The following is a 20,836-nucleotide window of genomic DNA, read 5'->3' on the forward strand; positions in this document are numbered from 1 at the left end:
TGAAATGGTGCAATCAGTGAGGGGACAAGTCCTGCTTGCACCACCGGTGGTCACGTGGCACACGTGCAAATCTGGGCACCTCCGTTGCGGAGATATTTTATAGTGAAATATTCAAATGTACGTAACTTTTTCAGTTTAAGTCCGATTGGGCTAGAATTTGGTGGGTGGATGAATTGTTAAGCGACACGAACGAATGCGCAATGTTTGTTGCAGTGCGCCACGTTTGTCTCAAAGCGTCATTTTTGCCGCAAATCACAGAATGTGCGCAGCTTTATCGAACATGGGACGATTAGGATGCTCTTTGGTTGAGGGATTGCTAAACGGCAGATATGAATGCACCACACTTGCCGCAAGGCGCCATATTTGTCTTAATGCGTCAGTGTTTACGTTTAACGGACGGCGTGCGTTTTGCGGCGGTGTTTGCGTTTTTTCGGTGTTTGCGTTTGGCGGCGGGCGGCCGATTTTGCGTTTTTTGTGGTGTTTGCGTTTGCCGGCGGGCGGCCGTTTTTTTGCGGCGTTTTGCGGTTGGCGGCGGGCGTGCGTGCGTTGCGGGCGTTTTTTTGCGGCGGTGTTTGCGTTTTTTGCGGTTTTTGTGTTTGGCGGCGGGCGGGCGGGCTATGCGGGTGTTTTTGCGGTGTTTGCATTTGGCGGCGGGCGGCCGTTTTAGCGGCGGTTGGCGGCGGGCGGCCGTTTTTTGCGGCGTTTTGCGATTTGCGGCGGGTGGCCGTTTTTTGCGGCGTTTTGCGATTTGCGGCGGGCGGCCGTTTTTTGTGGCGTTTTGCAGTTTGCGGTGGGCGGCCGTTTTTTGCGGCGATCTTGTGGTTTGCGGCGGGCGGCCGTTTTTTGCGGCGTTTCGCCGTTGGCGGCGGGCGATGCGGTTTGTTTTTGCGGCGGCGGTGTTTGCGTTGTTGCGGTGTTTGCGTTTTGCGGCGGACGGGCGGTTTTTGGCGGCGTTGTTTTGCGTTTTTTTCTGCGGTTTTCGGCGGGCGGGCGATTGTTTTTTTTTTGCGGAGTTTGCGTTGACGTTTTGGTCGTGCGTTTTGCGCGTTTTGCGGTTTTGCGGCGGGCGGGCGGTTTTTCACAATTAAAGTCCCAACCTTCGGATCCGCAGTGCTGTTCGACAAGCGCTGCCCGGGTATATGCAGTCATTATTCGTCGACATTGTATCAGTGTCCTGGAAGGTGCTTACGTTCAGCCAGAATTCCGCCACTTCCGGCAGGTTGAGGCTCTCACATATGTAGACCAGATTCAATATATCCTTCTGGAAACAGCTACCGCCGAAGCCTGTGAACAAACGAAACAAAAACACGCTTAGTAGCTTAATAAGTTCCATCGTTCATTAAACAACAATTATCTACCATTAGCGATTATTTTAGCACTTAGCACCGTATGCGAAAATATTTCACCTATAGTTCGTTTTTTTAAGTTCGACCCTCACTCCAATCGTCTCTTTGAACGCTTTGGACACAGCACGAGAATTGAATTACTCAGAAAACTGACTGGCGCACATTGATATCACAGACGGTTAATTTTATTCAAAATCATTTCTTCCTGGCTCTTACTTCCCAGACTCCTAGCTCGTATTTACCTATATATACAGCCCCACAGGGAAAGACGACTTGTCAGAAATTATAATTGAACTAATCAATAAATCGCACGGCGTTTAACAGAATGGTATATCAACAACTTATTTGGAAAATATTATTCATATCTCCAGTACAATGTGCGCTTAACAGTTTTCTAAGTAATTCAGCTAGCAAATCTCGTGCTTTGATAAAAAAGATGTTTACAGTGAGGGTCGAAGTTAAAAACGAGCTATACACCGGCAGCATTTATATATTTGCGAAAGGTCAACGCCCCGTCGCATTTCCACCCGGCACAGTCCAAGCAGAGACAAGATCAAAGACAACTGCAAGCACAGGGAAAGTCTGCATATGTCAGCAGCAGCCCCCACAATCAGCACTAAGCATAGAACTTGGCGTCAGTCGCTATAACTTTCCCACTCGAGCGCACTCGATAACAAACGCTCACTCGATAATTATAAACGCTGCCCTCTAAGAAACGTCCTGCCACTGACTAGGGAAATTGGCCAGCCTCTGAAGCATTTGACCTGCCCAGTTCAGACCCCAGACCCGGACAAGAAGTGAGGTTCAAACGGCAGGCGAAGACAGACTAACATTCATAGGAAACATTTCCGGGAAGCCAGACTCCCTCTTCCCTCGACATTCGTGGAGAGAGATCAATCACTTCCGTTCGCGTATGTACACAGTCGTTGAAGATGAGAGAGCCTTCAGAATCCGTCGCGTGATCAGCGCCGCGTACAAGTTGATGAGAAAAAAAAGATCGCCTTTTACAAGCCCGATGTAAAATCCGGCAAAACATATTAATCATAGTTAACCATCACACAGCTTACGCTTTTGTATACCGACTTTCACTCTTTCTTCTCACAAAGTCCTTGCAAGCTCTGTACACTCAACTCCACTATATGTATCATCATATTGACCCAACTCCACTAAATCAGCATACTACCCTGGCTATTTTGTCCAGTTCCAACCCACTCTACGAAGCCCGCGCCAAACCCTGCCCGAGCTTCGTCAGCTCAGCAGGACGGTGCTGAGTCAGCTCAGCAGGGCGCTGACTGACCAGCTGAGGCGGGCACGGTCAGCGATACGTGCTGAGGTCAGCCAAACTAAGAGGGGCATTGGGGTCAGCGCCGGACGGTGCACAGCACCCCGGCACCGGCCCGGACCGCGCATGGCGGTGTGAGGGAGGGAGGAGGAGGTGAGAAAAAGAGATCGGGAAAAGTCCCGGGATGGGAAAAGAGGGAAGAGAAAGAGGGAGAGAGAAGGGGAGGGGTAAAAGAGGAAGGGAGAGAGAGAGAGAGAGAGAGAGAGAGAGAGAGAGAGAGAGAGAGAGAGAGAGAGAGAGAGAGAGAGAGAGAGAGAGAGAGAGAGAGAGAGAGAGAGAGAGAGAGAGAGAGAGAGAGAGCTTGGTCGATAGAAGATGAGGACGGATCGGGTGAGATCTGGAAAGTAAGATTGAAAGAAAGAGGATATGTGATATTTGTGGGAATAATCTTCATAAACACGCTGCGATATTTCTTTGGCGTGACTCGATAAAAAGTAGATTGCATTTTTCAGTTTATGATCCCTGGTCAGGTCATAGACCCCACATCGATCGTTGTTGCATATGTAAAATGTAATCGGATTTTCCCGCCAAGTAAGCTGATGTGAATGCATTGGTCTGGCTCTATAACCGGAGCTAGCCATGCATAACGGCGGGGTAAAGCCGAACGGGTGCCATCCGATGAGGTGCAGCTTTTGTCGGCTTTACTGATCACGCCTCGATAACCCCTGGCGACAAACCTTTCACAGGCGCACATATTCGGTACATTTCTGATACCAATACACAGTTTAGCCTCCAATTGACGTCAACACCCTCACAGCTACTAACCACTACTGAGTACTGGCTACCCACCAACTGAGGCCTGCAGAAAGCGGGGTCCGATGCGGCTGTCCTTTCCGACAGCCAGCGCGACCTGACCGACGTCAGCGCCCGTCGCCTCGCACACCGCCGAGACGGCGTTAATGGCCGAGATGCGCTGCGCCAGAAACGCGTTAGCCACCTGTGGAGATTCACGGGAAATTGGTACATGGTCACGAGGCTGGAGCGTGATGGTATAAAAAAAAAAAACACGCGTGGGTTGGAGGTAATATTTAGGGATCGTCCAGCACTGATGTTGTTAATACGAGTACACGCTAATGGCTCAGTAATCTTGAGCAATATATTGTATGTAATAATGGCATATTGTTGATTGCTGTCATAACTCATAACGGAAACATAAGCATATTTAGTGACTGAATCCTCAAAAAAATCTGAATAATTGACAAAATAACAAAATTCGGGTATATTCGATCACAGATCTTCGTTAAGGGTTGACGAAGATCTGTGATCAATCAAATACATATACCCGAATTTTGTTATTTTGTCAATTATTCAGATTTTATTGAGGATTCGGTCACTAAATATGCTTATAATATAATCATAATGATGATTTTCCTCACAACGCTTAACTCTTTAAAATAACGGAAACATTACAAACTGACTCTCTGACTCAGCCCTATTATTCGTCTCGAAAAATACCCACACAGCTGATATTTCAACGACAGGAAACTCTTGGCGTCGGGAATAAAACACGCCATTGGTTATTACAACAGTTCCTCTTTGATCTAAAAATATGAGTGTGAATTTCAAGTTCCAACGAATTGAAAACTGTTTTGAGCATATAAACAACATGCTACATGACATGTTAAAAAAAAACAAAAATACCATTTATGGTATCCCCTGTGCAATAAGCGTGCGCAGGCCTGTGTACCGGTTCGCACTGCGATGAACACGTCACGTTAAACATAACAGCACGCTATCCGGGAGGCTGATGAGTGCAGCTTGCTACATCCTGGCGAGTAAAGACCTGAAAAGAACACTCCACTCTACATTCTTGACTTTCAACCAAGCACGACCCCGACAAAAGCAATCTTGTTACTTACAAAGAAAACGGACAGCGTGACTCCGCTCCATATACCATTGTGCGCACTCCGTCCAATTAGTATGTTATTTAGCTAGGTTATTTGTGAATGCATCTGCATGCATCCGAGTACCATTGCATAACTAGCGAGCCGTTCAAAAAAGCGGCGGCACTCGAAGAGTTCCCAAAGTCCAGTTCCGGGCTCATTACGAATTACCTGTAAGGCGAGTGTAACCCACACCGGGCTGTCATACAAATAGCTCGTCATTGTGTAACAGAAGGAGCACAGCCCCCGAGCGAAGAAGTGCGCAGTGCCGAGGGAGCGTCACTGAAGCGCGCCTCCCCGAACGGCGCGCTGCCCCCCCCCCCCCCCTGATTCTTCAGATGAGTCTAACCATTAGATTTGTTCTTTTCGTCGATTCGCTTGTTGGCGGGCGGTATAAGTACCAAACTCTTGGAGAATCCCGAAGGTTTGGCGCCTTGTTTGCAACAAAGTTTGTTGGTAGGCTTATAACCTGGAGTCGTGTAAAGCAACTTCTAACATATGTTTAACATACGTGTCTGCCTGTCGATGAGGATTCCTGACTGCACTGGTATACCTAACGGCAGCAGACCATAACCCTTCTTCGCAGAAAACAATCTGACGATGATGAATAGATTCTGATGATTCTCTTCTGTCGATTTCAACACCTTCAGAAGAACTTACATAAGATCGAACTTAGAGTTGAGTAGGTATATTCGGAAGTCCAACTAGCAAAGTGCTATCATTTCTATTAGATATTCCAAGGAGTACGCCACTGGTAAAAAGTAATGCACCAATCCCTGTCGGTGAGTCGGTTTCGAAAGATTTTGGTGAGGTTAAAAGCTTTAAAACTATCTGCTTCTACTTTAAAATATTCTACTTACAATGTACCTGGTTGTGACTAAAAAGGAGATATTTACGTACCGATATCAGGAGCAAGTCATCGAAAAAAACTGTGCCTTCGAACCAACCAATTAACATTAACAAGTTTGTCTAAATTTGACTGGAGTCAACGATTACTTGAGAAGCGATTAATTTCTGTCTTTATAACATGCTATCACACCACCGCTATTTCAGTTAAAATTTATGTGATAGGTTTAGTTAGAAAACACCATCCTACTGCTATAACAGTGTTATCAAGAACCCGACCAACCCCCTATCGTGGCGACTGCGGCATTACCGGATGTCAGACCAATCGTCCCACGGCCTTTCATCGTGATTTTTATATTGCCCGTGTCAGTCCGACTGGTCTCCACCCAGTTCCAAACCGCGAACAGTGTATTGATCTCCCAGCCTGCATGAGAGACCATCGCTCCCGGTCAGGCGAGGCAGCGCTCCCGGAGACACCTAAATGAACCGCTGCCTTCTCAGAAACGCGCAGCAATAACAGAACATATTCGCAATAACAATTACAAACTTATATAGCAATAACAAAAAAACGCAACAGAAGATATTGCGAATTTCGGAATGTCATGAACAATCATTTTCTCATACCTCCCACTCTACGCCGATATTCGCGGATATACCTGGATTCCTGAAACAGAAATCAATTCTTTCCAGTCGCACGTCTTAGTTTATGCCTAAGGGGATGGGCACTGATGTCGTTTTATCGGAGCTGGCCGGCCGGGCGGCGCCCACCCGCGTTACAACCCCATACGTAACCCGGTCCCCGTCCGACCGAGCCTCGCATGGGTTCGATAGAGCCTCGTACATCAGCCGTCCCCGGCGGCCCGGCGAGTTACGACTGCTATGCACACCAACCGGACTGCTCTAGCGAAGAGCTACCTCAGCGACGCATCGATGCCGAGCGGGATACTATATGACAGAGGAAGAGCTCCCCTACATTCCCGGCTCCCCGAACCCGGTCCACCACGAGAGAGGAGGCTCGCACGATAGAGGTACTCAGCTCGCATGTGCGACAAGGTGTTAAAACGACGACACTGCTCATCCAAAACGGTCGCGACACGGTGGTCGGTGGGACATTCAGGTCGAGCCGCTGATAATGGGCGAGTATTGACCGGCACACTGGTGGAAAATGGCGATGTAGGTAGCTTGGATATCAGAAGTGCCGCGGCATAGTGCTGTTATTTGTCGTTATTTTGTCAGTTGTCTGTCTCTATCTGGTATAATATAATGCATACTTCATATGAGCATTGGCATATACTGTGCTTTTAAGACCTCTGCGATAAATATAAGTCACTCGTGAACCCAAACTTCAAGAGGGAGAGAGAAAGAGAGGGGAGAGAGACTTGAAAGCTTGGATAACTCCACTCACGAGCTATTAAAGCTCTGACCAGTATGTAGAGCTCTACTGACCAGTTTGGAGAGCTCCGATAACCAGGTGTTCATGATGATAATGCGGTCGGGTGTAATGTCTGTTTTACTGACTATATTACTGTAGTGTCTGCCTCTGGTCTACCGACTGTATTGCTCATGCTTTCAGTTTTGTCTGTTCTACTGACCAGTTTGGAGAGTTCCGATGACCAGGTGTTCATAGTAATGATGCGGTCGGCCGGAATCCAGCGTTTATACACAGATGACAGCGTCTCGATGGCCTTCCAGCCGTCGGGGGAGTCTTCGCCGCCGATCAGGATCCGATCCGGGTTCAGCAGGTCCTCAATGGCGGTACCCTCGGCTAGGAACTCCGGGTTGGACAGCACCTGACGGACGGGCCAGCACGTGAGAGAGGCACACAACAGAAGCGCGAGAGTGCACAACTCTGGGTAACAGATAAAAGCAAAAGGTAACATTATACCAAAGCTAAGATTTAGATAAATGATTAAATAATTAAAACCGATTGCTGGGGCTAAGGGCGCATTGACAGAAAGATCATTATGCGTCCAGAGTTGGGACCCACATGAGCAATTTGAAAGCTGGCCTGTTCCAATAAATTACTGCGTTTTTTTTTTTTGTCCAGCGGAGACATCCGTGTCCTTAATAACCATTTATTGGGACTAGAGGAGCGTGGTCAATATCCAATAAATTTCCCGCACTGAACAGGGTAACAAATAATATGATCGCGCTTCATAGGTAGCAATGTTAGCATCGTATCGTTCATGACTGTCCCATAGGGCCAAGAAATCTAAAAAAAAAAAATAACGCATAAGGCTTTTAATAACATTCTGAGACTTTATTGCTCCTACTATGACAAATTCCACCCCAGATCATAGGTGGTCACTGACCTGGAACTTGTTCTGACTGTTCCGGTTGGCCTTCAGAATGTCGGCGATGCTCTGAGCCGACTTGACGGGCACGGTGCTCTTCTCCACGACGATCTTGTTGCCGCGGGCAACCTTGGCGATCTCCCGAGCCACAGACTCGACGTATTTGAGGTTAGCTGCCCGACCCTGGCGGCAAAAAGGTCACAGGTCAACGGGTCATCGATCAAGGCTGATCAGGCGAGGGTCACAGGGTCGCATGTCATGGATTACAGATCACGAGTTGTCTATCACGGATCATTGGATATTATTCATCGCATTAGGTTAAAGGTTCATTACAATTTGTCACGAGTGTATCGGTTACCTTTTAGTGATGTTTGACTTACAAACGACGGAAATGTTTTTTTTTTTCGAGTTGAGCATGGTTCTGCTCGGTCGTGAGCTATAATCGTGGTGGATAATGTGTCCCACATATCGAAACGACTGAGAAGCGAGAATATATGCTAAAAGTCATCTAGAACCAATTCGTACAGGGTGTTTCATAAAAAATGTCCTGGTTTTGATTGCATTTTGGGGTGCCCTATTAATTGCAATCAAGTGTTTTTTTTCAATGCAATCGAAAGCACGTGCACGGGAAATTTTCCTCACGCACCTTAGCTCACTTCTCACCATGAAGCATCTGAGCAAGGAAGAAAAAACAAAACTGGTTCAGTTTTACTGGTCGTCACGTTCTATCATTCTAACACAGCGACAGTTTAGGGCTCACTTCAAAACCCGATTCACACCGTGCCCGAAAACAATCCTGCGTTTGCAAGAAAAGTTTCTAAGAGATGGGTCTATCCTCAATTGCTACAAAGGGAAAAGTGGACGGCCAACGACACAAAGGACCCCCGAAAACATCGCCAAGGTGAAGTCCGTAGTCAATGGGGACCCCAAGAAGTCCATCAGGAAAATCGCCCAAGAAGTTGGCACAAGCCACTCAACGGTGCGGAGAATAATGAGAAAGGACCTCGAACTGTTCCCATATAAAGTGACAGTGCATCACAAGCTGTCGGAGAACGACAAACATCAGAGAGTGGCCTTCGTAAAGTGGCTCAAGGACCAGACTGCCGCTAATCCTGGCTTCTTGGATGGGGTCTGGTTTAGCGATGAGGCCCACTTCCACCTTACTGGACAGGTGAACACCCAGAACTTCCGTATATGGGCCTCGGCACCACCCGAAACGTTGCTGGAAGTCCCACTGCACAGCCCGAGAGTGACTGTGTGGTGCGCAATGAGCTCCACCGGAATAATCGGGCCATTCTTCTTCGAAGACGGCAACGGGTGCACTCAAACGGTGAACAAGGAACGCTATGTCCGCATCCTGGAACGCTTCTGGGCCACAGTGCAAGAAGGCTCGACTTCAGGTGGTGACGATATCTGGTTCCAACAGGACGGGGCCACCCCGCACACCTCGAAGATGGCCCTCCAGTGGCTCCAGGAGCGTCTCGGAGAGAGGATCATCAGCCGCGGAACGGACACTCCCTGGCCCCCTCACTCCCCTGACCTGACACCCCTCGACTTTAACCTGTGGGGTTTTCTTAAGTCCAGAGTGTACAGCGGGAGCCCGGGGAGTCTCGGAGAGCTCAAGCGGGCGATCAGACGCCAGGTGCGTGTGATCACGCCCGCCACATGCGCCCGAGTTATCGGGCACGTGGCGAAACGGGCCGACGTATGTCTGCTCCGAAAAGGAGGACATCTCGAGAACGTGCTGTGAGCGGCGCTGAACGCATGATTCATGTTCGTGATATGTATGTAATAAATCTCCATTCCTTGTGGAATCGTTTGAACCATTGTGAATGGATATGTGACTATTAGATTTTTCGTTATAAGCAAAACAAATCAGGACATTTTTTATGAAACACCCTGTACTCGAACAGGTCAACGTGCACGCTAATACCAATGAATATATTCTACGATCGGGCACTCTCGCTCCAGGTTTGCATCTAAATTTCAAACAGAGGACCATGGCCGCGACCGTTGGCGAGTGCCCACTGAGATTCAGAGCTGCTATACTGCTCTGCGACTGCATATGGCAGGCGTCGTTCATATGCATGACGGGGCGGCCTGGCGCCGCCAACACGTCATCAACACTTGGTACTTTATGTGAACAATAGCCGACTGAGAATGGAGCCGGTCTGAACACAGGCAACGTCAGTGAGCAGCGGCCTGGTGCGCCACATGATTCCCCTTTCTGAAGGAGAAATGGGTCAAGGTGATCACTGCCTACTGTACAGGCTGTTCTGAAACTGAGCCTCCCTTGATTTCCCCAGCTCTGCAACTTTTATTGGATATTCGCGACTGTCGCATCCTGTGCTTGACAGCCCTGCCTGAAGCAAACAAGACGTGTTTGTATGTGTCTCAGGCATTCAGAAGCTTTTCCAGAACCACTCGAGACGGTCGCATTGAAACTGTAACGCTTTGCTGGTCGAGGTAATGGGTGTAAACAGAAAGCAAACAGTATATGATGTGAGTTAGCTGAGAAAAAACGGATGTCACCACAACTCAACATTTATTTGAGCGATAACTATACTTTGAACTCCAAGGCAATCAGTCCTTCAGCGTACCACTGCGGTTCAAAAAAAAAAAAAAATATCGTACCTCGCAAAGTGCGAATTCCGATCACTCAGTTCAATGAGAGTAATAAGAAACGAGGATGATATTTGTTTTCAAAAAAAAGGCTGAGCATGTAACTTCAGCCAAATCTCGAATCTGCCCAAATCAACCCAGCACGGACCTTTTCTGCAGTCCGCTTAGCTAGGTGCAACACGCTCCCTCTAGCTCTCAAACTTTCTTACCCTAGCTGCACACACGACCACACGTGTACAAGCAACTGGTAACCGTTCCACGCGGTTGGTCAGCAATCAGCATCTGCGGCCCCCGGGGGCAGTCCGGCGTGGGACCGCAGGTGGCGAGTCCGCGGCCCGTGATGCCACAAAGGCACCTTGACCAGCCTCGGTCGGGAGGGGTCGAGGGACGCGCCCGATCGCAGCCAAATATTATGCAGGATTCACCTGGTGTCTAAACGGCTGCAGCCGTATCAGAACAATAGCATGGCGCGGAGCAATGTGACCGGTTGTTGGCGCGGTGGTATGCTTGCATCAATTTGCGGCATACGATCAATTTGCGGCATACGATCCACTGCCTTGATGTAAAGTGTCCGGCACACATTTTTCAAGTGGTTGGTTAGAGTGTTGGTTTTTAAGATGCGCAGAGTGGTTGGTTAATAAAATGCGCAGTGTAGCGAAGTTCAGCTTATCGATCACACTCTGGGCGCTGCCATACCTACCTCCTTATACACAATGCCTCGGCCGAGATTTGCTGGAAAATGTTATTGCTAGCAAATCATAAGAATTTATCCTGGTGAACTGCACATATAGTCATTTTTACGCACACAATTTTTTCCATTATGGGATTTAATATTAGCTACAGAAAGTAGTGCGCTGAATGCTGATTATAGCTACATTACAGTAAAACGAAAGATTAACTTTTGTAATAACTATGCGGCATGCCCTCGATATTTATGTCCCCGATATCCAACAGAGGTATCAGTATTTAGATCTTGAACCTTTTACAACTGATTAATTCCGCAATTGTCCCCCGACCATAAGGCGGCTGGCTACCTATGAAATATAAAGACGGCTCAGACTTCCCGCAATAACGTACAGTATCCGCATAGTGATTTTAAATTTCATTACTATAAAAAGGCAAAGCCACACTAAATAAGGCACAATTCAGCTAACAAAAGAGCTGAGCTGCAACTAATGGCCTTTGCTTTGAGCGATGACCCGCCTTCCCTACAATAACGAGTTCAATAACGCAAGGCTTTACCACTCAGGTAATGGTCCCTGGCTACTTTGAAAACGGACCAGACTTTATGATAGCAGGCTCTATCGCTGACGACAAAGATGACTAGAAATTACGGAGAGCCACAGATCACGCCGAACGGCCACCATCATGATAACGACCGATGCCCTAAGTACAGTGAACACCGCTTCCCGTCAAATACATCAATAAACCAGGCATGAATCGGAATCAGTAATAATAGTCAGTTGTTCATGGATACAGACACAGCGCCACTTCAGCTTATTGTACACTGCTGTTGCTTCAGGCTAAGGTGCAGGCAGCCTTAAAAAATATATTTTGCGTCATCCCAGCTACGGAGCTAGCATACTCACATATCCCTCAAGGGTATAAGAGAACCAAGCCCCCTTCCCACACACAAATGCATAAGGCGACGGACGGCGTCGGGCGCGCAGTGCCGGTCGCGTACCCACCTTTCCGTGTCCGTAGGTCTTGGTGGGCGTGTTGACCGAGATGAAGAGCACCTCAGACTCCTGGATGGTGGCCACGACGTCGGTGGTGAAGAACAGGTTGACACCGCGGCATTTCTGAACGATCTCGTCCAGACCCGGCTGTAGGCAGGCGGGGGTGTCACATAAAGCTGGTGTGATGTCACGTCAGGTCATGTCAGATCACGTCACGTTACATCAGCTGACGTCAGACAGGACACCAAATCAATACAACACGTTCGTGTCGAGAAGTCTAGTCGAATTGACAACGTAAACAGAGGATGAAAGAGCAAAACGAACCATGTGTCTGTGAAATAGTATGGAAAAATAACCTTATGCTCATTCTTTAATTTTTTTGTTGTTGATAATTCATGATTAAACTTATTCATTAATACATTTCAGCTTGCGCCATCTTCAGAATGTACAAAAACAATTGTCGACACTAAACAGCGCACAGACTGTGTCTGTGCACTAAACAGCACTGCAGAATGCGCAATATACTTTCGCTGCCTAAAAAGCACCACTAAAAAACAATGTCAGACCGCACTAGTATATAATTTAGGTACATGTAATATTACATACATGTAATTTGTAGCGATATGGCTATTTACGACTACCAATGATCAGTGATCAGCAAAGAGGTGCACAAAGCCGGACGAGCACAAAAAAAAAAACAGGAGGATGTCTAAAAGCAGGATAATGCAGCTGCTGAATTTACGCGTAAACATCATTAGCAGGTTGGCTGCCCTGCCCGTTCCAACGGACAATTCCCTCCCTCTGTGGACCTACCCGGGTCAATGTGGTCACCTTGGAGGGGGGGGGGGGGGGGGGTAACTATGAATTATGGCCGACCGCTCCTATGATTGTTGCTTGAATCGCCCAGCTACGATAACCCAGTGATTACCTGGCACAGTCGCAAAGGAAGCTCTGTCCATTCTACAGAGAAGACATTACGAATATAGGATATGGTTCAGTGCTACCTTTGGTACGCCAGATCTAAATAAGAAATATATGTTCTGTATCCATTGTATTGGCTTCTTGAATGCAAAGGAAATAACTCAAAAGAATGAATAGAGGAACCTACGCATGAGCCTTGGTTCGCAGTAAAAGGTAAAGATATTGCCATTTGGTACCAGGGTAAGGTGGAAAATTATGACAGCAAACTTTTTTCTTTTTATTTGAATGTGAAATGTAAGGTGAGTTCTCCTTCAATGCATGTACCCGTAGAGAGAGAGACGTATTAATCAATTGATGGATATGCATGAAATGTAATTGTTTAAATGCCCAAAGAAAATGGCAAACGACTGGCCACGGACTGCACTTAAGGAGGATTGCACGTATCGAATGGCGAGGGAAAGGTGGCTGCCTTTTTAAAAGTGTGACCTGTGGGACATTACTGGTAGCTCAAGTGGCAGTCGAGAGCGAGAAGCGAGCCACTGCATTAACAATATCCGCCCAACACTATACCTCTGGTCGTCAGCGAGATGCAAAAATGGCAACTCCGGGGCATTAAAAAAAAAAAAAAACGAAGTGAACAGTTATGAAAACTGCGAAAAGTGATGAGTTACTGATCATATGTCACACAGCTTTGTGTGTAAAACAATAGATGATAAAAATTCGCGTTAACGAGTGTTCGTTTTTTCCTCTCAGCCAGTTGTGTAAGTGCGATTACCATCCAGAATGTTGGATGCTGTGTTTCTCCATATGAAGCGGCCTTATTACACAGTGCCTCTGGCGGAACTCACTGATATTGACAAACACACACACACCCTGACTTATTACAGGCTTTTACACAGAAAGACACATTGGTCTTGTGTAATACCGGGAGACCAAAACGCATCACATCTTGCCAAAGGTAATAGGTCTACTGGACGCTCCGGGTATGCGTTCTGAATAACTGCGCCACAACTGCGCCACACACAAGCTTATTACATAGAGGCATGACAAAAAATATCAGAAAAAGAGGTAATATGAATAATTCTCAAAACACTCTGCAATATTCTTCAGCATCGGTGCCTTCTCTGATAGAGTAAGCCTATGACGTCTATAATGACGTAACTTCTAGAACATCAAGATAACACCACTCGCATTCTCATTCTCGTGAAAAGTAATATCTTCCGTATATACGCCAGTCGGCGCCTTATCTTTGTGACAGGCTCGAAAGCCCCGCCGACTCCAATCTCTTAAACTAAACGTCACTATGGAGACCCATACCACTGCGCTACACCGGTGTGACGTCAGAGGTCGTCGTGACGTCAGCAGCTCAGCTCCAATCGCCGCGGCCGGCGACCATGGATACGCACGCGCCACGCACGCACATCGAACACAGGCACGCACTGACATAGAAACGGAACACACTCACCTAAAACGAATTAACACAAACACGAGATCAGACTCGCCTCACACCCACAATTCATACACAGTACCATAATCTCGTGTAAAACACGGACATACCTCAACCTAAAACACAATATCACACTCGCTTCACACACATTCTCCCACTGACCTCAAAGACTGGCAGTTTATCCGAGTTCCACTGGCCAATGCGTGTCGGGTTCATGTCACATACAGTGACGCGAATGTCGGGACATTTGAGGGCGATGACGGCGCACGTCGGACCGCCAACGTAGCCGGCCCCTATGCACCCCACGCGGGTCACCATGGCGTCAGCTGTGGGAAGAGACAGAGACGAGACGACGGTCAGAATGGTGATAGCTGTGGGCGGAGGTTATGGTCAGAATGGTGTGAGATGTGGACGGGACCAGATGCACCAGTCAGAATGGTGATAGTTGCGGGCGGAGGCAGAGGCAATGGTCAGAATGGTGTTTTATCGTCATCACCACGTATCATCTATGTACGGAGAGACGCGCGGTTAGCATTATGTGATCAAAGGGAAGGAGAGATATACAGGGTGTCTCAAAAGTTCGCTTACACATTTCCCATGTCAATAAAGCATATAAGAACCGGCCAAAAATCTAAGGTTTTGGTGTCCGTGTGTACACTAGACAAATATGCATGCTTTGACAACTGATTCGGAAGGTTGGAAACCAAACCCTTTGCTGTATCTCCAAAAATATTTGCCCATACCGATTTTCGTCACTCCGTCAGCTGCCGGAGGCTGATAAAAGGTTACCAGCTTTCAAGCTCTTGTAGGGGAATCCCCCGCAGTTTCTGCGTCGGATTTAGGTTTGACGAGCTCCCCGGCAACATCCGCTTCTCCCTGAAAGCCGATAGCTTGCATCGACACCATCCGTGAGTATTTTGTAGGTCTTCTCTGGCGCTAACTCCTTCATGAATGACTGGCGCCGACCTCCCAAGCACCATTTTCCTTTTCAAAACAGCCCCATTCCTGAACAAATGGGAAGTGCCAGGGGCAAATTTTTCGCAGCATATCGTAGCAGAATGTGTCGGCCATCTGTTTCTTAGACACATTTTGCAAAAGTTGCAAATCCCGAACGCTCGTCATTCCCAATGCCAAGACCTTCGCTGGGTTCCGGAGTGTTTTCCTCAGGAGAGGTTCTGCTTTGTAAACGGCCAAAACCTGTCCATCGTGCGGTTTTGTCCGGATTTTGTGTGTAAAAGAAAGCTATTTGCTCCAGATCTGCCTCTTGAAACTTCGTTAGATAAAACTTTACATTACTTGACACTTTTGGAGGGTCACTTGTCCTCGGCATTGACGATTTTCGCATTATTTTCCCTCAAAATTTAGCGTTATAGATATTATAAACAATTTTAAATGATATTTTGTCTTTATTTTATGATGACCTGCAATTTTTGAAACTGGGTAACCTCTGTCTGTGAGCTTCTAGTCAGTTTTCAATAGTTAGGACTGCATTTTCAGCTGCTTTCCGGAGCACGAGTCTGCTGCGGTACAAGGGTCGTTCAAAGCGCACTTAGTCTCGCATGGTTTTGTCCTTCAAAAATTTTAGCCACCGTTTTTATTAGATGACCATCATGTTGTACTCATCCTCGCCGACACTTTGCCATGTGTCATTTCCGACCTAACCATTCCCATTACTCGTGAAGCAGAGAGTTTCTCAGCCGACCCGAGTATGCGACCTCCATTTTCATGCCTGATCCATGGTCAGAGGTGAACCCTTTTTGTGAGCTCATGAAGGGTCGAATGCGCTTGAAAACAATGAAGCTGCTTGAGGAAGGTTGTTACCAATGCCCATGCAAAATTTCGACTGTTAATTTCATGTTGATTCAGAATTATTGACAAAAAAGCATGGCTGGTACCTGTAAGCGAACTTTTGAGACACCCTGTAGTTAGTTATCATGAATACAAGGAAGTTCTGGTGTCATGTAATGAAAGTCCTCTTCCGTGATTAATATTATGCCGACTGTTGCCCCCTGAAAATAACTAGTTCGACAGAGAATGTAGACTGCTGGGAAGTAAATCATTTATTATCCTTTCCGCGCATATCAACTTTCACTCCTAGGCACTACGAGGCAACTACAATCAACCCTTTCCCGAAGCAATCAGGGACCGGAGCATACAGTACAACCAGTAATTAAGAGATTCCTACAAGTAATCAACTCGTGAGCAGTCCAGAATCAGTCAGCAAACACCACTCAGTGAGGGTTCGTGGAACCAGCCCATACCAGAACAGAATCCGGATAAAGCCGAAACACACACCTCTCAACCACGCTCTCCCTTCCGTATCCGAGCCTGCCACAGCCCGACCTATCGCCTTGTTTTACTGGTCATGGCCGCCACACGGGATCAGGTCAGCTGTCAGGGAGCGCCGCTGCATGTGGCACTGTCAGTCGATGGAGGCCCCAATCAGCGTTCAATGGCCGGGGGATCAGCCGCCGCGGCGACACGAGTCGTTGGACCGGTCAGTGTCGTCCAAAGCCGGGCCCGGCGGTAGCGTGCACACCGTCAGCGGGAGCGCCCAGCTCGGTAACCCACAGAAGAGTTGACGACGAAAAAGAGCGAATGCAAAAAAAAAAACGTTTTTTATCTTGATTCGTTATTTAGTTAGCGGCTTAACTGAGTGTCTAATTTTGTTAATTTTGTTTTTGTTTAATTTTGTTTTATCAACGATTTGCCCATGGCTGTGCACTCATCTCATTGCATCATGTTTGCGGACGACGTTAAGTTGTATCACCGGGTTAGGTCAATGTCTGATTGTGAGCAGCTCCAGTCTGACATTGATAATCTCAGCAGATGGTCGGCAGACTGGAAGCTGCACCTCAACCCGTCAAAGTGCTTCGCTTTCACACTGAGCTTGAGGTCGTCACCCGTGATGCACTCGTACGTTATTGATGGATCGGTTTTGCAGCGCGTTTCCGAAGTACGTGATTTAGGCGTAATGCTGGATTCAAAATTAACATTCTCGGCCCACATCAACCACATAGTTTCAAAAGCAAACAGAGCTCTCGGCGTTTTGATTAGATCTTTTCAGACTGGCCTCCCGAATAAAAAATTCTGCATGAAAACCTTGCAGGCTACGTACTTTGCGAACATTCGGTCCATCTTGGAGTACGGGTGCGTCATTTGGGGCGGCGCGGCAAAGTCACATGTGGAGAGGCTGGAGCGAGTACAGCACAAATTTCTTATGTGGATGGCGTCGTAATCAAACAACATTGTGTTTAGCTCGCTGTCCTATGAACACCTGCTGCAGGTCTTTGAGATGCCCACTTTGAAAGCCAGGCGCATGCAATACGATATCATGTTTTTACGAAATGTTTGTCGCGGTCAGGTGGATACGCCATACCTCCTCAGCTGTTTTTCACTTCATGTACCCAGACGCACCACACGCCGACTTTCGCTCTTTGAGACTTCGTATGCCCGTGTGAACGCTGTGAAGACGGGAATTTTTAACCGGCTTCCTGAGATGATGAACAGCTTCCTGCGCGATGTTCCTAAAGCCGATGTTTTTGACATGAGCCTTTGTATGTTCAAAGGTCATGTCAGGAAGTATGTGAGAGCGATGCCATTGACATAGTGTTTTATCCATCATACTTCATGCTGTATACTTTTATCACAGTGCGTCTTGTTCTTAGTGTATACTTTTATTGATTAGTCATATTTATATTAGGTATATTTTTATAGCAGGTGTATTTTCACCATATTTATTTTTACTATATGCTTTTATTGTGTAGGCATGTAGCATGCAAAGCTAGTAGACTCTTATCTATTCTTTCTTTCGATGTATTCGTATGTTTTTGACTTCGCCTCTCAATGGGTACTGCCTGTTGGCGATGTTGTGAAATAAACAAATAAATAAACAAATAAACTTTTGTTTAGAACCCATTGCAACGTGTTTGCCAAAATGAGGATGAAAAGGACCCGGATCGGAGGGTCAAAACGAAAACCGGTTACCTCTTTTGTAATTTAGTCCCAACCTTTTCAATGGAGGGGTTCACAAGGACAGAGCCCCCTGAGCTCTAGTCACTGAGCCGTTTGTGCAAGTTACAGTTTATCTCATTCGGGATTGACTTTATAATCCGTGCAAGCTGGGTTATCTTGTTTTGTTGGAGCTGCAAGGAAAACATTTGCACATAAGGTTTTATTACAGAATATAAAACTTATCGCATAAACAAGGTAGGTGCAATTACTGCTTGAAACATTTGATCCACTAGTTGTTTATAAGGTTGGCATTCATCAAAGAATGCAGATTTTTAAACGTTGTTCTGATCATGTAGCGATGAAAAAGACAGCGACAGAGGAAACGTAAAAAATAGCGGAGAGCTGAAGGGGGCTCGTCAAACGGAAACCAAAGTCAACATAAATTTATCTCTCATTTCAAGTTCCAGAAAAATGGTAACACAGATTGAAGACCGAATGGGCTTGAACGGTATGAAGAGTCGCAGAGATCGTCCCCCACATCAGGTATCATGACCTCAGGTCATCGGTGCTGCGTAGCCGCAAATATGAAGAGTCAAAGCGAACCTATCTGTAGAAAATATACTCGTACTAAAACATCTCCCATGGGAACATTGCACGAGGTTAAAACAAAAATAAGAACCAACGACCCACAGATTTACCGAGCAACGAAACCCGTAGCAAGATAATTTTTTTCAGCTTAGGCCACAGCCCGCGGATGAATGCTATCAAAATCCGGACCAAATTTAGAAAAGCAATAGCCATGTCCGGATATCAGCAACAGCAACACCTTGAAAACACCACGGCCCCGTTCCCAGCACAGTGCCGGTCCCAACCCGCAACCCGCGCTCGGTCCGGACCCGAGCCCACCTCACCGGATCGGGGAGCTGCGGGGAGGTCCTCCTCGGGGGCGGTTCGGCCACTATCTGCGCGGCGCCGGCCTCTGCAGGCTGCCGGCCCGGCCGGGTGGCGCTGTTCTCAGAGGTGCCGCCGACAGGTACGGCCTCAGGGAAGGACGCGGCAGGGCGGCCGGCCGACCAACCCGCCGCCCCTCCCCGCGCAATCCGGCGGGCGATAGCCGGGGCAATAACCGCCCGGGAGCCGAGGAGACAGTCACAGCGCGGGGCAGACCAGACACCGCCCCGGGATGTGGCGCCGATACCAGTCGGCAATAAACCGACCGTATCAGACCTCCGGACGGCCGGAGACGGCGAGCCCGCGGAGACAAGACGTCCGGTCGGGAGGCAGCTGGCGGCGCCGGACGACCGCCTTGTTCGCTCCCTCCTCCTCAAATACCCCCCCCCCACACACACACACACACACTGTGCTGACGTCATAGGTGATTTTGATATTTCTGAGAACATGTTCGGGTCCCGTAGCGCAATCGCGGTAGTTTCCGCTAAGCGACGAGTGCGTGTGCGACGACTGATATCTTTCATAAAAACGGTAGATTGTGAATTTTATGACGTCGGCCACATGAGTGCCACGTGAGCAGGAATACATTGATGACAGAACACAAGCCCCCCCCCCCCCCATAAAAGTCGTTATAAATAAATGGTCGAAATATAAGTCGGCGAATCCGGTACGCTGGAATAAATTACATTGCTCTCACAAGAAAAAAGTCCATTAAATAGGTACTAGGTAATCGTGACTGCATTCTACATGACATCAACACATGCTTGCCATTGACCTCAGGGTTCAACTCTAAAAACGACTTCCCTATCATATGATTTAAAAACGTATGTACCTCATGCACTTAAGTCTCAATATTTCTAGCCGATTACAATAAGTCAAATGACGGACCCCCTAGCATTACTGGTCAGTCAGCCCTGACGACCAGTGCCTGTGGCGAGCCTACCGGTTCCTCAACCGGCTGAGAGCAGCGGGGGGAGGGAGACTGGGGAAGCGGCAGTGCCAGGGGGAGTGGGAGCGACTGGGGAGTGCAGCGGAGACCCCGACACGCGGAAGTCTGACTGGTCGACTGAGTCATCACCAGGTGTGACAGCGCCGCCGGCACAGGCTGTAAGCTACAGACTGAGACTGCGGTGCCAGCGAAAGACAAAGGCGGCAGAGCAGCACTCCTCCGAGCATACCACCGAGCCGGTGCACTCGGAGCGGCCAGCATAGTTCCGAATCGATATTTCACCCGAACACTTAGGCCAGACCTGCGTCATGACTGGTTCCTCAGAAGGCGCGCAGTCCTACGTTCGCTGAAGGCTGTCACATACCGTCCCGCACACCGGTCCGCTCTGTTGGGTGATCATAGCAGACAACATTTTTCAGTCCGCCGACTTGGATCTAACAATTACTTAGGAGCAGGGCTGCGGAGTCGATGGATTTTCGGCGACTCCGACTCCGACTCCGGCTTTCAAAAACCAGCTCCGACTCCGACTCCGACTCCGACTCCGGGCAGAATTGTCGACTCCGACCGACTCCAACTCCCGACTCCGACTCCGCAGACCTAGC

The 20,836-nt window shown here is 47.9% G+C and overlaps 1 protein-coding gene across 1 annotated transcript; it reads right to left on the minus strand.

Moving 5' to 3' along the window:
- Positions 1-1,160: 1,160 nt before the first annotated feature.
- LOC122393529 (UDP-glucose 6-dehydrogenase-like) lies at positions 1,161-19,341 on the minus strand (the record flags this gene model as incomplete). The annotated part of the gene is made up of 7 exons (XM_043389685.1): positions 19,246-19,341; positions 14,543-14,706; positions 12,022-12,159; positions 7,730-7,894; positions 7,010-7,207; positions 3,478-3,625; positions 1,161-1,284 (listed from the first exon to the last, which is right to left on the minus strand). Coding segments are annotated over exons 2-7 (929 nt in total), but the record flags the coding sequence as incomplete, so codon positions are not given.
- Between the last annotated feature and the right edge of the window lie 1,495 nt (positions 19,342-20,836).

Source organism: Amphibalanus amphitrite, unplaced genomic scaffold, assembly GCF_019059575.1.
Source record: "Amphibalanus amphitrite isolate SeventyFive unplaced genomic scaffold, NRLGWU_Aamphi_draft 000539F_arrow, whole genome shotgun sequence".
Lineage (NCBI taxonomy): Eukaryota > Metazoa > Arthropoda > Thecostraca > Balanomorpha > Balanidae > Amphibalanus > Amphibalanus amphitrite.